The 17,470-nt window shown below is 33.6% G+C and overlaps 1 protein-coding gene across 2 annotated transcripts in view; it reads left to right on the forward strand.

Annotated features, from left to right (window-relative positions):
• The window catches only part of SPATA6 (spermatogenesis associated 6), a 119,673-nt gene that overhangs the window by 24,651 nt on the left and 77,552 nt on the right, over positions 1-17,470 (forward strand). For both annotated transcript variants that reach the window (XM_081307147.1, XM_081307148.1), the window contains exons 4-5: positions 15,360-15,401; positions 16,857-16,981. In XM_081307147.1, the coding sequence (XP_081163273.1) occupies positions 15,360-15,401; positions 16,857-16,981 (167 nt within the window). The remainder of the gene's footprint in view (positions 1-15,359; positions 15,402-16,856; positions 16,982-17,470) is intronic.

Genomic DNA, 17,470 nt, shown 5'->3' on the forward strand with positions numbered 1-17,470 from the left:
AATTTATGTTTCAACTTCATTACTTAATAGTGATTTGTTTTTCTGTATCTTCCTGGTTCAATTTGGGCAGGTCATATGAGTCTAGAGATTAATCAATGTCTTCTATATTTTCCAGTTTATTGGAGTATAAATTTTCAAAGTAATTTCTAGTGGTCTTCTTGTAATGCTGTATGGTGATATCTCCATTTTCATTTCTAATTTTGTCAGTTTGGATCCTCTCTTTATTTTGGTTAGTTTTGCTAAGGGTTTATTAATCTTTTTGAAGAAACAGTTATTTGTTTTATTGATATTTTTTATTTTTTATTCTCAATTTCGTTAACTTTGGCTCTGATATTTCCTTTCTTTTACTGATTTGGGGATTAGTTTTTTTCTTTCTTTTGTAAGGCCTTGAGGTCTAGCATTAGATTTATTTGGAATCTATTCTTTTTATGTAAGTACTCAATGCTATAAATTTTCTAGATCTGACTTTGTTCTCTCCCAGAGATTTTGATGTTATATCTGTTCTCATTTGTTTCTAAGAATTTCTTGATTTTTTTCTATGATTTCTTCTATGATCCATTCCTCATTCTAAAATAAGTTTGGAAGGGTTCCCTTCTTTTGTATTTAATGGAATAATTTGAGGAAGGGTTGGTTTTATTTCTTCTTTAAAGGTCTTGTAGAACTTGATTGAGAATCCATCTGGTCCTGGGCTTTTCTTTGTTGGCTTTTATTGGTGTCTTCTATTTCACTGTGTGAAATTGATCTGTTTAAATTGTGGTCCTCCTGTTTCAGTTTGGATAGGCCATATGTAGAAATTTTTCAGTGTCCTCAGATTTTCTATTTTATTAGAGTGAATTTTCAAAATAGTTACTGATTTTTATCTGTATTTCAGTAGGTCTGTTGTAATATTTCTTTCTTCATCCTGAATTTTAGTAATTTGAGTTTTCTCTCTTTCTCTTTGTTGGTATGGCTTAGAGTTTATCAATTTTATTTATTTTTTCAAAAAACCAACTTTTTGTCGATTCTTTGACTTGTTTCTTTTGTTTCAATTACATTGATTTCAGCTCTGATTTTAATTATTTTCTCTCTTATACTACTTTTGGTGTTGATTAATTCTTTTTCTAGGCCCTGGAGATGTAATGTTAGGTTATTTATTTGGTGATTTTCTATTGTTTTAATGCATGATTTCAGTGCATGAACTTTCCTCTTAGAACTGCCTTCATAGTGTTCCAGAGATTTTGATACGTCGTTTGCTATTCTCATTTACCTCTAAGTATTTTTTAATTTCATTGTTGATTTCTTTTGCTATCTATTGTTCATTCAGTAGTGTATTATTTAGTCTCCAGGTGTTAGAGTAGCTTCTATTTTTTATTTTATTGTTGGTTTCTAATTTCATTTCATTATGATCTGACAGATCTGAGAGTAATGCAAGGCATTACTTCTATTTTTTTTTTTTTTTTTATTTGCTAAGAGTTGCTTTGTAGCCTAACATATGGTCTATTTAGGGAAGGATCTGTGTGTTACTGAGGAGAAAATGTGCTCAGTCATTGATGGATGAAATACTTTATATATGTCTGTTAAATCTAAATTATTTATTTTGGATGATTTAGTTCTCTAGTTTCTTGATTTAGTTTTTGTTTGGAGGATATATCTAGTGGTGAGAGTGGGGTGTTAAAGTCATCTAGTATTATTGTGTTACAATCTGTTTGATTCTTGAAATTGAGAAGGATTTGTTTGTTTGTTGTATTGTTTGGGTCATAAATATTTATGATTGTTATGTCTTGTTGATTTATAATTCCTTTAAGCAGTATGAAATGTCCTTCTTTGTCCCTTCTGACTAACTTTGCTTGAAGTCCACTTTATTTGATATAAAGATAGAAACCCCTGCTTGTTTATGAGATCCATGCTATCTGAGGACAACAGCCAGTGTCTCTTTGGGGGGTTCTTCCTGCCCAGGGGAATCCCAGCCACCCTAAAACTTATAATCTCAAATAATTAGCAAATAACCAAGCTAAATACTCAGAAATATATTTAAAAAAGTGAAGCCCCTGATGGATCTAGTCCACATGGATGCTGGAATTAGACAAAGGAAAAATGGCTTGGTGGTTTATTTAGGGAGTACATCAAAGGCAGGGATAAGGTTTCAAGGGTGTAGTCTTACTTCCTGATATATTGCAGTCTACAGGTTGATTGACGTCTTGGCAGGTCACAGCTATTTCAGGTGCTGTGTGTGATCTTTGGCAGAGCTTGAGGGAGAAGTTCACCTGCATCAGGTGGTCAGTCCCTGTGGGAGGTGCCATGGGGAGTTCCCAATGCCAGACTTATCCCTTCAGGAGGCTACTATGAACAACAGTCCACATACAGCCAAAGGACAGATCGTGAAACGTGAATAATATGATTTTCACTGCCCTTTCGCCTTCAGTCTGTGGATGTCTTTGCCTATGATGTGAGTCTCTTGGAGACAGCATATTGTTGGGTCTTGTTTTTTAATCTAATCTGCCAGTCTATGTTTTTTGATTGACAAGTTTAGGCCACTTACATTCAAAGTTATTACTGAGATATAATTTGTTTTCCTAGTTATTTGGTTTATTTATGATGCTTTATTTGAATTCGTTTCTCCTTTGATTGATTATTCTTTTAGTGCAGTTATTCCCTTTTCTGGTTTTTATTTTTATTTTTTATTCTTATTCATGAAATATTTTGCTGAGAATGTTCTATAGTGAAAGCTTTCTAATTGTGATTTTGTTGTTGTTGTTGTTGTTTTTGTTTATCATGGAAGGTTTTTGAAAGGAAAGTGAGGAACCGGGAGATGGGTGAGTGAGAAACAAAAGACGGAGACCAGGCAGAGATACACATAAGAGATGATTTGTCAGAGCTGACAAATAAAGGCACATCTTTCCATATACGGAAAGAGTCAAAACAAGGCTTGGGGTTTGAGACTTTTATGGGGCAGGCTCAGGGATTAGAGCTGGGTGGGTCCTAAAGCTGTGGTTAAGGGCGGGGTTGATATGAGTGAGTGGTGAGCCTTTCTCAGAAACACCCTTGGGTGGAAAAGTGAAATTTTTCTTAAAATGGCAGCTGTCACTTAAGATGGCCGTCCAGATGCTAAACAAGAATCTTAAAGTTTTTATTTCATTGTCAAATCTGAAGCTTAATTTTGCTGGTTATAACATTCTTGGTTGCCATCCATTTTCTTTCCAAGCTTGGTATATATCATTTCAAGACCTCCTAGCTCTGAGCATCTGAGTTGGGAAATCAGCTAAGATTTGTGTTTGTTTCCTACCAAACATAATGGGAGCCTTTTTCTCTGGCATCCTTTAAAATTCTATCCTTATTCTGTATGTTAGGCATTTTCATATTAATGTGCCTTGCTATGGGTCTATTATAATTTTGTATGTTTGGGGTCCTGTATGCCTACTGTATTTGATTTTTCATTTCATTCTTTAGGTTTGGGAAATTTTCTATTATTATTTCATTGAAAAGATTGTGTTTTCCTTTGGTTCACATCCCTGTACCTTCATCTATCCCTATAAATCTTTAATTTGGTCATTTCATGTTATCCCATATTTCTTGGAAGTTCTGTTTATGGTCTTTTAACATCTTTTCTCCATGATCAACTTTATTTTCAAGATTATATATTTTGTCTTAATTGCCTCTAACTCTGTCTTCCAGGTGATGTAGTCTATTGGTCATGCTTTCCATTGAATTTTTAATTTGGTTTATTGATTCCTTTATTTCAAGGATTTCTGCTTGATTTCTTTTCAGAATCTATTTATCTTTATTGAAGTGATCTTTCACTAATTGTATTTTCTCTCTGAAGTCACTCCTTAAGTCATCCTTTTCCTCGAGGATCCGTTTAACAATTTACATTCTAAACTCCTTCTCCAACATTTCTTCTACTATGGTGTCAGTGGATTCTGTTATTAGAACAACTTGCTTTGTTTGAGGTTATTTTTTTCCCTTATGTTTTCATGTTATTTGTGTCTACCCATCTAGCAGTGTGCTTCTGAGTCAGCACACTTTCTACCCTATAGACTTTCAATGTCTCTGAAGGTTTCCAGTACCTTGCTGTAAAGGGGGAGACAAATGATGTCAGCAACTAATGTAAACAATATACAGTCTTAAACCAAATATCTCCTGCTAAGACATCTACAGTTTTGTCACAATAAACAGAAATGATATGTACAATTATTTTATATAATAAAAACAGCAAGTTTGTTAAAGGGTTTACAGTTTCAAGTCATGGACAAGGGGATAACAGAACTAGAGTAGATTGTGATGATTATGAGTAAGGAGGATAGAAGATAGAAGTAAAAAATTAAAGGAAGAGTGGAAGAGGGAGCTATAGAGGTTGGCTGTCAGCAAGAGAAAAGAGAGAAAGAAAATCAAGGGAAATGTATAAATGAGAGAAAATATATGTAAAGTAAGAATTTTAAAAAATTAAAAATAGAAAAAAGTAAAAGAATAAAAAACAGAACTGAAATATGCTGATCAGACCTCCTAGTTCTCAATGAACTGATCCATGAAAAAAATTGGTTTCAATAATGGTAGAAATGAGAAGGGAGGAAAAAAGAGAAAGAAAAAAGAAAAAAAAAACTCTATGAAAAGTTGGGGAATTCTTTCCACTGGCGATCTAAAGGTTTTTTTAGCTTCCATTTTCTTCCCTAGTGTGGAGTGTGATGTTTGCTCCATCCTCAGGGTAGGATTGCTAGTGAGAGGATGAATTCTGGAGGCAGAGGCAGGGTTTAGGCTTAGGTAGGCTCTAGTCTCTTCACTGAATGCCAGTTGGTTTGGAGATTTTAAATCCGCATACTTCTGGGGCCCAGTAATTGCCAGTGCACACTGGAAGGCTGTAACCTAGGCATCTCCTTTGGGTTCCACTCGTGTGGTGTAGGAGCCAGTTCTTATTTCATGATGTTGCCTGCAGAACCCACGATTCCTGGCTTCAGATTCAGTCTCTAAACTCAACTCTCTTGCCCCTGTCCTTTCTAATTACCTGCCAGGTGCTTATCTCCCAGCTGGTCCATCAAGCAGCTGGGTTGAAAGGGGAGGGAAGCTGGGTGTATTTGCACTAGCAGATGTCCCCTGTGTAAACCTCTCTCCATGCTTGTTTTTCTCCTGATCTCTTAGACCCAGTCTGTCTCATGCGTGGGTTAGACAGGCTTGTTTTTTGGGCCAGACTTGGGTCTACCAGAATCGGGTTCCTCAGCTGTCACTGGGGGCCAGGCTAAAGATGCAAAATGGTTTTTCCCTTTGTCCTCTGCGTGCCACCAGGAGATGCAGTTTCCTTCCTGTACAAGGATATTGTGTAGTGGACCAGGCAGAGTCTTTGATCCTAAACTCTTCATACCCAGACACGCCTCAGTTGTTCCTAAGATGTCAGTGTTTTTATTCCCAGTGTTTTTATCACTCAGTATACTGTGTTCCCAGGGGGACCCTTCTGACTTTTGTATCTGGCTGCTGCGGCAGCTGCAATGGCTGTGGCGCTTGAAATTCCTTCCCTATTTTATCCAATCTCCTGATTCCCTGGTCCGTTTTGAGTGTCCAGTATTAAATTCCAGTGAAGTCCCCCTTAATCTTTGTCCTTTCACTCACCTTGCAGTGAAGCTGTCTATCTGCTTTTCTTGGTTTCACAACAGGGAACATCTAGGGAAATGATCTCTGTCCCCATCTTCTTCTCTCCCTACTATCTTATTGGACACTTGTTTATGGTCTATCTTAAGGTCTCTCTTTGAAATGTTATCCAAGTGTGCTTAAAACAAAATATATTTTCTGACCTTGATTGAACTGTTCTATATACATCTAAAGTCATGCATCACTTAATGACAGGTATCCATTCTGAGAAAAGTGTTGTTAGTCATGTGAACATCATAGAGTGCACTTACACAAACTTTGGTATTATACCTACTACACACTTGGGCTACAAGGATAGTGTGTGGCAAATTCTTTTAGGCTACAAACTTAGATAGTATGCTGTTTTTCTGAACACTAGGCAATTGTAATACAATGGTCAATATTGTGTATCTGAACATATCATAATATAGAAAATATAAATATAGAAAATCTACAATAACAGAGTACTAGGAGATAGAGATTTTTCAACTCCATTATTAAGAGGACCACAGTCTTATTTGTGGTTTGTTGTTAAACACAACATCATTATGCTATGCAGTGCTATTTCTAACATTTAGGTCAAGTGATTGGTAATAGGTCTTCTGTATTCTGATCTTAATTTTGGGAGAAGTGTTTGGTTACTTTATTAATTACTAAGAGAAGGGTATTTAAATATCTAATGATAATAATTTGTTTCTCTTTTCATTTATATGACATTCTGTATCATATAATGTTATGGTTATTAACTTATTGTCCCTCAGTACCAAATTCAGTCTTGTTTCTTCTATAGAAATTGATTTGGGTCCTTTAAATATTTCTTTTCTCTTCAGTTGGCACTAAAACTGTTCATTAGAGGGCCATCGAGAAATATTGCAGGAGGAAAGGATTTTGCTTCCAGGTACTGGTGTGTTCACTTGACTTTTCCCAGCATCAGGCTTCTGAAGCCCTTGTATCTTCTAGCCAACCACAGCTTCTCTTAGCTGTCCACTTTTTGGGTGGTTTTCTAGAAAAGTGCTTCTGGTGAAATATTTCCCTGCAAATAGCTGCCCTGATACCATAGAGGGAGGATTTTTGATAACTTACAGAAGGTAGATCTCCATTAATGCCACTGATGTGGCACTAGAGTGACATTTCTTTTAGTGGAACAAGGTGGTCCTTCCTTCCCCAAGATCTGGATGTCCACACAGAGAAGAGTTTGGGAAGCTTTTCCTTAGGTATTTTGTTTGAACTGTAGGGATAATGGATTTTTCTCTACCTGCTACATCTTTCTATATTATCCCTCAATACTTGTATACCCTGTTATAGGTAATAGCTTTTATATTAAACTTTGCCTGTGTGACTTGTCTCTGTTAATTGGAGCCAACTCATATATTTATGTTGAATTAATTCTGATCTCATATACATTTATAATTGTTGTATCTTCCTGGATCTTAACTACATTTATGTTGACAGAATTCACGGTAGCAAAATTACAGCCATTTCAGATTTCAAACATTTTCTATCAATCTCAATAAAAGGCTTCTATACTTTTCATCAGGTCTTAAGATCTATTCTAATCAGAGTATGGAGGGATGTAGTACGCTGATGGTTTGGCCTGCACTTGTTTACAGTTCCAAGAACTGTATAGATCTCTAATGAAAGGGGAAAGGGAAGGAATGGTTGCTGATGAGGCAGCTCATGGATGAACCTACAAAGAGTCTCCATGCTATTGAACCTTTAAATGTGAACAGTTATAACAGAAATGATAGAAACAACCTACTGAAATAAAATGTAAAATTGAACCCAAAGAAGTGAAGCAGTTTGGCTTTGTGCCAATGGAAGCATTTCAAACAAGGGAAGTTACTGATTCTGACTCTTCCAGAATTTCCACTTACCAATTCTTAGAATTGTGAATTGCTTGTATCATTTCCCATTGTTTAAAATACAAAATTAATGTGTTAGTCTAAAATTCAAAAGTTTAGTAATTAAGAATATCTTATCTAAAACTAAATTGAAGATGATTGAAATACTCAAAGGATTTTAGGACCTTCTTACATGATGGACAGTCTCACAAATGGTCAGATCTGTGAGTGACCTCAGATAAAATGATTACAGTAGTCCTTGACAGTATCACTTAAAATGTCCTTTGTTTATTATTATTGGTAATTTTTATTATTTCTGTAGGTATATTGTAGAACTTACCAATTCCATTTCACATCGTATCTGCACATCAAGAAAACTCCAGAGAACCAAAATCACTTTAGGCTTTTGAGAAAAATATATTAATGAATCTCATACACACACACACACACACACACACACACACAAGTGTACACATATAAAATTAATATATATTAAATGCAAGTGATAATTAAAGCATAATAAGGCAATTTTACATTCATATGCAAGGTATTCTCTTGAAAAATATTTTCCGGGCCTGTAATTTGCTAGAATTATATTACTTATCCCTAAACCATATACTGACCATTTTTACTCAAGGAAGAATGAAAATGTTTTCTACTTCATAGACATCTACCTATCCTTTTTTACTGAAAGTTTACACATTTTTACACACACACACACACAGACACACACACACACACACACACACACACACAGTACTACCACATATATTAAAAAGTTCTCCCTTAATGGCATGTTGCCTCACTTACTTCCAGTCACTGCTCAAAGTTATAATTAGAAAAACTTTCTCTTAAAACATATAAAATAGCATCCTCTTTGGTCAGTGTCTCAGTCTTTGTCCCATTATTTTTAGCATTGTAACTTTTATACCAGGATACTTATAGTGTTTAAGGGTATTGCCATAGTGTGGATATTGAATGTCTCCCAAGGTCTGTGTGTTAAAGTCTTGGTCCCCAGGGTGGTACTGTTGGGAGGTGTTAGTAACTTTAGGCTGTAGGCTGTAGGGCATTGTTGGAAGTCTTTAGGTTATTAGGGATGTGCCCTCTTAAGGGATTGTGGGACCTCCCTCTCTTCATTACTCATCCTGCCATGATATGCTGCCCTCACAATAGGCCTGAAGTATTAGGGTTAAATCTTGAATTGGAACTTCATACCTGTGAGCCAAAATACTCTTTTCTCTGTATAAGTTAAATACTTGAGGTATTTTGTTATAGTGATTGACTACCACAGATATGCTGTTAAAATTTCTGCTAAAATAGGAGATGTAAATAGTTCAACAATAGCTTGGGGCCAAAAAAAAAAAAAAAAAAAAAAAAGAATGGACTTACTGTTTTTCTTCCTAGAACTGATATATTATTTATTTTTTATTTTATGTCTTAGATTGTCAACTTTATAAGGACAGAGACTTTCTCTCTTTCTCTCTCTCTTTTTGTAAATAACTTTTTATTTATTTTTATTTGATGCTGAGAATTGAACCCAGTGCCTTTCACATGCTAAGCAAGCACTCTACCTCTTGGCCACAACTCCAGCCCCCAACATTTTTTCTCTTGTTCACTGTTGTATCCCTAGAGCATTTAGCAGAACCTAGAATATGCTGGGTATTTGATATCTAAGGCATTAAATAAAACATAAATGCATCATATAACTGCCTCTAATTACTATTTTTATGACTATTGAAAGTGTCCTATTGAGATGCCTATTTATAACGTTAAAAGCCTTTCATTAGAAACATATTTTGTATTTGAGAATTTATAGTAGAGTAGCTATTTGGGCCTAATTCCCTTCAACATTTTGATAAAGAGAAAATATCATCTTTCTTTGTATAGCAGTAGATTTCTAGGTGTCCCTGTTGAGTTACAATAGGGAAAACCAGCATTTTTGTTTGAGCACCTGCTTCTGAGCTTCTAGGAATTAGTAGTTACCTAGTATCTGGGATATTTGAAATGCTTTCAGGTGAGGATTTGAAGGCTGAGAATAAATCCTTCAAAATCTATGAATGAGAGTATCCCAGACTCAGTCCTCAGGAAAGCTTGTAGGACTCTGGATTTATATTTTAAATCCACAATAACAAACATATTCCATCCAACTTATCTTTATAGTGAAAGCAGGTAAACAGGCATTTAGAGGAAATTATAACAGCAATTGTTTTTGCTGATACTGCTAATAGTACTCTGGCAATTTCTCTTAAGGTAGTTTCTGTATCTTTTTGATTTACTATATGTGAGTAGGATTTCTGGGGTATTATAGTACATTTAATTTGTAATTCTCACTAAAAATATATGTTAATATGAGAATTTTCACAGAGGAAGGAGAAAATTGTCCTCTGTTATAAGATAAAGAACAGCTGTAAAATGAGATTAGTTATACTATATGCTCCAGTAGATATAATTTATAGTAAGTTACTATTTGGTTTATAGCAGCATTAGTTTTCTATAAAGATTTTTTCTTTAATAATTTAAGGTCTTTCCCCTGAAGTATTTTTTTTTTACTGCAGTAAAGTATAAACAACATAAAATTTGCTATATTAATCATTTTAAGTGTATAGTTCAGTGGTTTTAAATACATTTATAATGTTGTACAAACATCATCATCATGCATTCCAATAATTCTCTTCATCTTGTAAAATTATAACTCTATACTCATTAAACAGTAACCCCTTAATTTTTCTTACCCCAATCTCCTTTTAACCACCATTCTACTTTCATGCTCTATGATTTTAACTATTACTGTCAGTGGAATCATACCTAGTATTTGTCCCTTTTTGACTAGTTTATTTCTCATAGCAAAATGTTCTCAAGGTTAATGTTGTAGCATATGTCAGAGTTTCATTCTTTTTGAGGATGAATAATATTGTATGTTCACACCACATTTTGCCTATCTGTCAATGAGTATGTGGGTTGCTTCTACCTTTTATCTATTGTAAATAATGCTGCTGTGAACACATGTGGGTGTGTTAGGCAGCTTTTCATTGTCATGACAAAATACCTTAGAAACAAGGAGGAAAGACTTATTTTTTTTTTTTTTTGGCTCTTGGTTTCAGAGATTTCAGTCCATGGTCAACTGGCTCCATTGTTTCTGGGCCTGTGGTGAGGCAGTACATCATGGCAGAAGGGCATGATGGATCAAAGCTGTTCACCTCATGGTGGCTGTAAGCAGGGGATGGGGACAAAATAGATACTTCAAAGTCACAACCCTAGTGACCTCCTTTCTTCAACCAGGGCCCCACCTTCTACAGCTTACACAATTTTCCATTAACACCATCATCTAGCACTGACTTAACACATGAGCCTTTGGAGCATATTGCAAATCCAGACTATAATAGAATGCAAATATTATTTGAGTTCCTACTTTTAGTTGTTTTATACATATATATTCAGTTGTACACTTGCTGGATCATATGGGAATTAATTTTTTTTCGAACCACCAATATTGTTTTCTGTAATAGCTATACCAATTTTACATTCCCACTAACTGCATAAGGGTTTCAATTTCTTGCTGTTTTTTTTTTTTTTTAATAGTAGCCATCTTATCGGGTTGAGGCAGTATCTCATTTTAGTTCTTGCACAATGGTAATATTTACAAAGCATGACTGCACACACACACACAGCTTTTCTCTAATCAAAAGCATGAAAAATCTTTTATTGGAAAACATTTTACATGTATACAAAAGAAAATAATGAAAACATGTACCTACTACTTAGTTCAGTAATTATCAATTTATGGCTAATATTTTTCTATCTAATTATATCTCCTTATTTCAGCTCCCCCTTTCAGATTATTTTGAAGCAAATATCAAGACATCTTATTCCCATTCCTTTATTTATAAGGATAGCTAACCTAAAGAAACAGTAGTACTGTATCACACCTAAAATGAACACTTTCTTAATTTTAACAAATATCCACTAATTTTTCATTTTCCTGACTATTTTATAATTTTTCAAGTAGTCTTTTACTTGAATTGTGTATCTATACACACACACACACACACACACACACACACACATATATATATATATATAAATATATAAATAAATATCCACCATACCTTGTGATTGGTTGATGTCTTACAAGCATATATAATCCTTTATTAATATTTAACTCTTCTTTAATTACACTTGATGTTTGTGATTTTCTGTGTAACAATCTTGAGAAGTATTTTCCAGTACTTTTCTAGATACCTTATACTTTTAAACCAGATTGTAATCTCATTTAAATCAGATTACAATGCTATTTCTAACTGTTGCTGGTACAGAAAATATATACAATTGACTTCAGCATAATTAATCTTGTTTCTAGCAAACTTGCTATGTGCATTAATTTTAAAAAATATGACTTACGATTCTTTAAGATATTTTAAACACATATCTCCTTAAGTAATAAGAAATATATTTCTCTTATTATAATATCTTTTATTACTTTTTATTGCTTTACTATATTGCTTAGAACTCCAGTAAAATGTTGAAGTCAATGATAGCAGTAATAGCAATGTATGAAGTAAATGTCTTACTCTTGACCTCAGAGGGAAAGTTTCAACTTTCACCACTTGATATTTGCTTACTTTAGGTTTTGGTTAAAAGCCTTTATCAGATTAAGACATTTTTCTTCTGTTTTTGTTGCTGCTTTTTTTTTTCCTTGTAAGTAATGATGGCTCAATTTTATGAACCATTGTTTTCTACTTTATTCTTTTAATGTGGCACCTCATATTGCTTTATTTTTTTTAATATTAAGCCACATTTATATGTTGGTGGAATTGATTTGATAATATTTGGGTTAGGATTTTTACATATAGAATGTCATTTTCTTTTCTTGTGAGGTTCTTGTCAGGTTTTAGTATCAAGGTTTTGATGGGATATCATAAAACAGTTTGGGAAGGGTTCCTTCTTTTGTTGTTTCTTGAAAGAGTATGCATATAATTGGCATTTAAAAAAAAATTTGAAATAACTTGCCAGTGAATTTGTCTGGATTAAAGTTTTCTTTTTGTAGGAATTTGATTTTATTCATATATTCTTACTTTGAAGTAAATTTTAGCTGTCATATCCTTTCATCTATAGATATATGAATATCTAAAATATAGGACTTGGTCACACCTAAAATGTGAGCAATTTTTTAATATCAAATATCTCCTTAGGTCACATTTTCCTAATTGTGCTATGGTTGTTATGTTTTTTATTGGAATTGAGATGCAAATAAGGTATATCCAATAATTCAGTAGCATGGAATTATTCATAATATCCTCCTACTATTTTTAAACATCTTTTTGTGTCTCTGTTTATTCCTGATATTTTGTAATTTTGTGTGTTTTCTTTTCTTCTTTTGGCTAGTCTTGCCAGGGATTTATGAAGTGATGAAATGGATCTTATAATATTGATGACATTAGTTTAAGACTACTTCTTCTTTTATAGTATTGTTAAACTGGTTGTCTTTTAATTGTTACATGTTATATCTTTTTCTATATTCTTATTTTCTGTTTTCCTGTGCCCTAATATTTTACATATATGTCTTATGAATACCATGTGGGTAGTTTTTAAAATTCAATATATATCTTTTAAAAATGCATGATAAAATTATAGGACTGTCAAAACATAATATTTCGCTCAAAGGGGCACTATCATCTGCAGACTCTATAGCCAGTTGAATGCTAGCTGCACAAATGGCTTTCCTTCTCTAAGCATAGGGTCTTGTTTGAATGAAATAACACAGCCTGCATAATATGCTTGGTGCATAGTAGACATTTAATACAGCATGGTTATTATTGTTACTCAGATTGCTATCCTGAGCAACAATAATAATTGCTATCCATGTAAAAGGCTAAGAAGGCTAGATGGGGTGTGTGTATGTATGTGTGTGTGTTTCCTTCCCCCATGGATAAGTCTAGAGCTGGCTGAATTTGACATTTCCTTTCCTCTGGGTAGATTTGAACTGTAGTTCAATTATTTTTTCCTGAGGGAAGGTAGTGTTAAGAAGAGAATGCTCTGGAATACTCCATATGCTTCCTTTTGCTCTGGAGTTATAAGAGGATTTTTCTCCAATATTCACAGTGAGGACCTGATACAGTCCGGAGGTAAAACTCACAAAATATGACCTCTTACCCCATGACAGGGTCTTTCTAAACTTAGATCTCAGAGTTGTCCATATAAAGCCTACAGAAATTGTCAGTTGTAATTCAGGTTTTTCTCCTCTAGCACTGATTCCCACAGATGATTCTTGCCTGTGGATTCTGCTGTGTTAAGTTGTGAGTCTCTATATCAACTTGTCTTTCTGATTTTGGGGAAAGTGGTTTTTCCTGTGACCTCACTTTTCTCATGGATCTAAGAAGAATGGTGAATTTCAGCATTTTTCTTGTTAGGGTGAAGACTTCTAAGCTCAATACATACCAGATTACTAATGGGAAGTCCTATTAGGAAAACTTAAATCCCTGTCTAATAACTTGATTTTCTGAATCTTCTGTTGATCTCTTTTTATTTCCTGTTATTTCTCTTGACTTTTGATCCCAGTTATATATTTTCCTATATATGTATCCAATCAGTTCTCCTTAAATGCTAGACCTTATAAAAATTTTAAAAATAATTATAGTTTTCTGTGAAAATGTTTTCCTTCAGATAGGATTTATGATTATTTTAGCAAATTGGTAGGAGGCATGCAATTCTGTATTATGTTAATTCAGACAGGATTTATATTTCAAATTGGGGTCTTAATTTCTATTTGGCTATTTATTTTTATTTTATTCTTTATTTTAGGGTTTATCTTTTCAGTGATCCAAACATATAATTCAGCCAGTGTATCAGGTCATTGGTCTTTATTTCCAGGTCTTTTTTCCTTGCTCTCCCAAGGTCAGGAAACTCCAAGGTTTATTCATCTTCTTCATGAGTTTATCAGAAGTTGTTTTCAGCTTCCCATCCTCTTAACTGCCTCTATCCGAATTCTCTGATACCAACAGAGAAAATAGCCTCAAATGACAGGCTCATCTGTCTTTCCTTCTTACATGAGTTTCAGACCTGGTCTCCTGTGCCTTTAAGCATTTTTTTTAAAGTTTTCTACATTTTCCAGTGCATTTTAGAAGGAGGTTTGTTTTTGAGCTACCTAATCTCCCAGATTGCCTTGCAATGTTATATTTAGAGCCTTTGCCTATGCTGTTTCTTCTGCTTGGCCGGGGGGGGGGGGGGGGGGGGGGGGGGGAGACTACTTCCCTAGTATCCCTAAATCCCAGTTTATAATTTACTCATGCTTTAGATTAGGAGTAGTTTCTCAGAGAAGCTTTCACTGCCTTCCTGACTAGAATAGGACCTGTTGTTATAACATCTGATAGCACTATCTACAATGCCTGTGTTGTACTTGTAGTTTATAATTGTATATTTATTTGTGTTTCCATTTTATTTAATGTTTGTTTTCTCAATGGAACTCAAGGTTCTTAAGAAGGAGGATTATATATATTTTTTCTCAGTATAGCCACAAGTTATGACTTAAAGGGAATATTTATTCCTTTGTTATATATTTCCTTATAGGTTAAATATATAGATAGGACATTGAATGAGATTTTTCATTGTTTGAAAATGACAAAGAAAGGAGGAGATTATATCATTTTTGGGTCCTCAGAAGGTAGAAAGCGTGTAATTTATTTGGTTATATTTTTTAAGGTTATTATGAGGTATTTTGACATATTAAAAGTACAAGGAATTTTATAATTCACCTTAACTATACTTACCACTCCAATTAAATAATAGACAATTTACATTTATAAAAAAATATAGTCCACTAGATACAAACATACCTGTTGTCAGTGATTACTTTGGCTTTTAGATTAAAATAATTTGTTTTTGTTTATTATTAAATTGTTTACTTAAGGAAATTTTTCTTTAAACTCTCAGATGATACAGCAGTGTTCGAGTTGATACAGCTAGTTCCACCAGGTACCGTATGACTTATTTGATAAAGTAATTGATATGGGAAATCATTTCAATGAAGTATTTTAAAAAAAAAATCTCATCTTTTCTCCTTCTCAAATTAAAAACAAAGTTGATATTTTACCATTTGTTCACTATGTGTAAAATGCCAATGGGCCAAAATAATATAGAAAGATTGACATAAGATTGGTACTTAATAATATAGAGAGACTGACATAAAAATTGGTACTTAAGCCCATTGTTCTGAAATTGGATAAATAACAATAATTGAAAACGGAATGTAACCTGTTAACATTCTAGGATATTTTAGTCAGTCATTAAAAATTAATTGTTTTTGAGATTTTTCTAAAATATATATATATTTTGATAGTCAATTAATCCTGCTTTTGTGTGTTGATTATTATTGAGAATGGAGGGGAATATATCCTTAGTTATATAGTAAACCTAGATCCCTGGATAAGATACATCATTAAAATAGATGCTAGTTTTATTTCTGATTTTGAGGAGAAATCTGTATAATCAAATCATTATTTTATGTGAAAATCAGATGTATATTATTAAATGCTAGTAACCTGAAAAGTTTAAATATTACATATATACCTAATTCAGGTAGTCACAAATTGTACAAATTATACAATTATTTTTTTAACAGATAGGCAGAAAGGGAAAAAATGGGAGATAGAAAAATTGTAGAGAGTGGTAATTACATTTTAGATGTATAAATGTCACACCAACTTTTTATTTATTTATTTATTTATTTATTTATTTATTTATTCATTCATTCATTCATTTTGGTACCAGTAATTGAACTCAGGGGCACTCAACCACTGAGCCACATCCTCAGTCCTATTTTTATTTTATTTAGAGACAGGGCCTCACTGAGTTGCTTAGCACCTCACCATTGCTGAGGCTTGCATTGAACTTGCCATCTTCCTGCCTCAGCATCCCCAGCCTCTGGGATTACAGGTGTGTGCAATCATGCCAGGCCCAACTTTTAATTTTTATTTCTTTATTTATTTTAAAAATATTTATTCTTAAGCTTTAGGTGGACACAATATCTTTATTTTACATTTATGTGGTGTTGAGGATTGAACCTGGTGCCTTGTGCGTGCTAGGCGAGCACTCTACCACTGAGCCACAACCCCAGCCCCCAACTTTTTATTTTTAAATGGATTTTTTTCTAGGAACTCGTAGGTATGCACCAAGTTTACATGAATAGCCCCATTTTCTTCAAGCGTGGAGTTGAAAAGAATTGCTAAAATATGTAGTATATTTCTGAAATTGAAAACATGTTAAAATATTTAATATGTGTCTAATTTTTCTTTCATAGAAGATAAACATGGCCCTGGAGCAGGTATCTAATAAGACATCAGGCAATATATATATATGCTATACTTGATGATTTGGTTTCTAAATAGAATATTTTGTTATAATTTGAATCATAGGATATCTTTCTTGTAGTGGGTGAAACATTGTCTACATATGATGAAAATACAAGAGATTTCATGTTCCCGGGTCCAAACCAAATTTCTGGACACCATGATTCAAACCGCCAGGTTACCATGAGGAGGATTTCTGGTCTACGAGTAAGTGCTAACTATTTTCTGAATCAGTTTTTGTTATGTACTTATGATGCATTAATTAAAAAAATAAGAAAATAGAAGACTAGTAGAATAGAGGAAAGGGAACAGGGGGAGGGAAGAAAGGAGGTAAAGGGGAAGTACAGAGGACTGAAGAAGTATCCAATAAATTTGTACAATTATGTCAAAATTAGCCCCAATATTAACTATAGCTATTAACTATATTAACATAAAAGAGCCAACATATAGCATATACCACCTTCAATGTGCAGAACTAACTCAAAGTCTAAATTTGTTTAAAACTTAGTTTTTAAAATAAAATTGATATCTTAAACATCACGAAATGTAGTGAAAATAATTTAACAAAACTTAGGCTTGTATAACTCTATATTTCCAAGTATTCATATAGCCTTATATTCTTCTGATCTCTGTTCCCCTCCCACTATCCCCATCCCGTCTGTCTCTCTGTCTTTCTTTTTTCTCTCTAATAAATGA

Source organism: Spermophilus citellus (assembly GCF_964194105.1).
Source record: "Spermophilus citellus genome assembly, chromosome: 9".
NCBI lineage: Eukaryota > Metazoa > Chordata > Mammalia > Rodentia > Sciuridae > Spermophilus > Spermophilus citellus.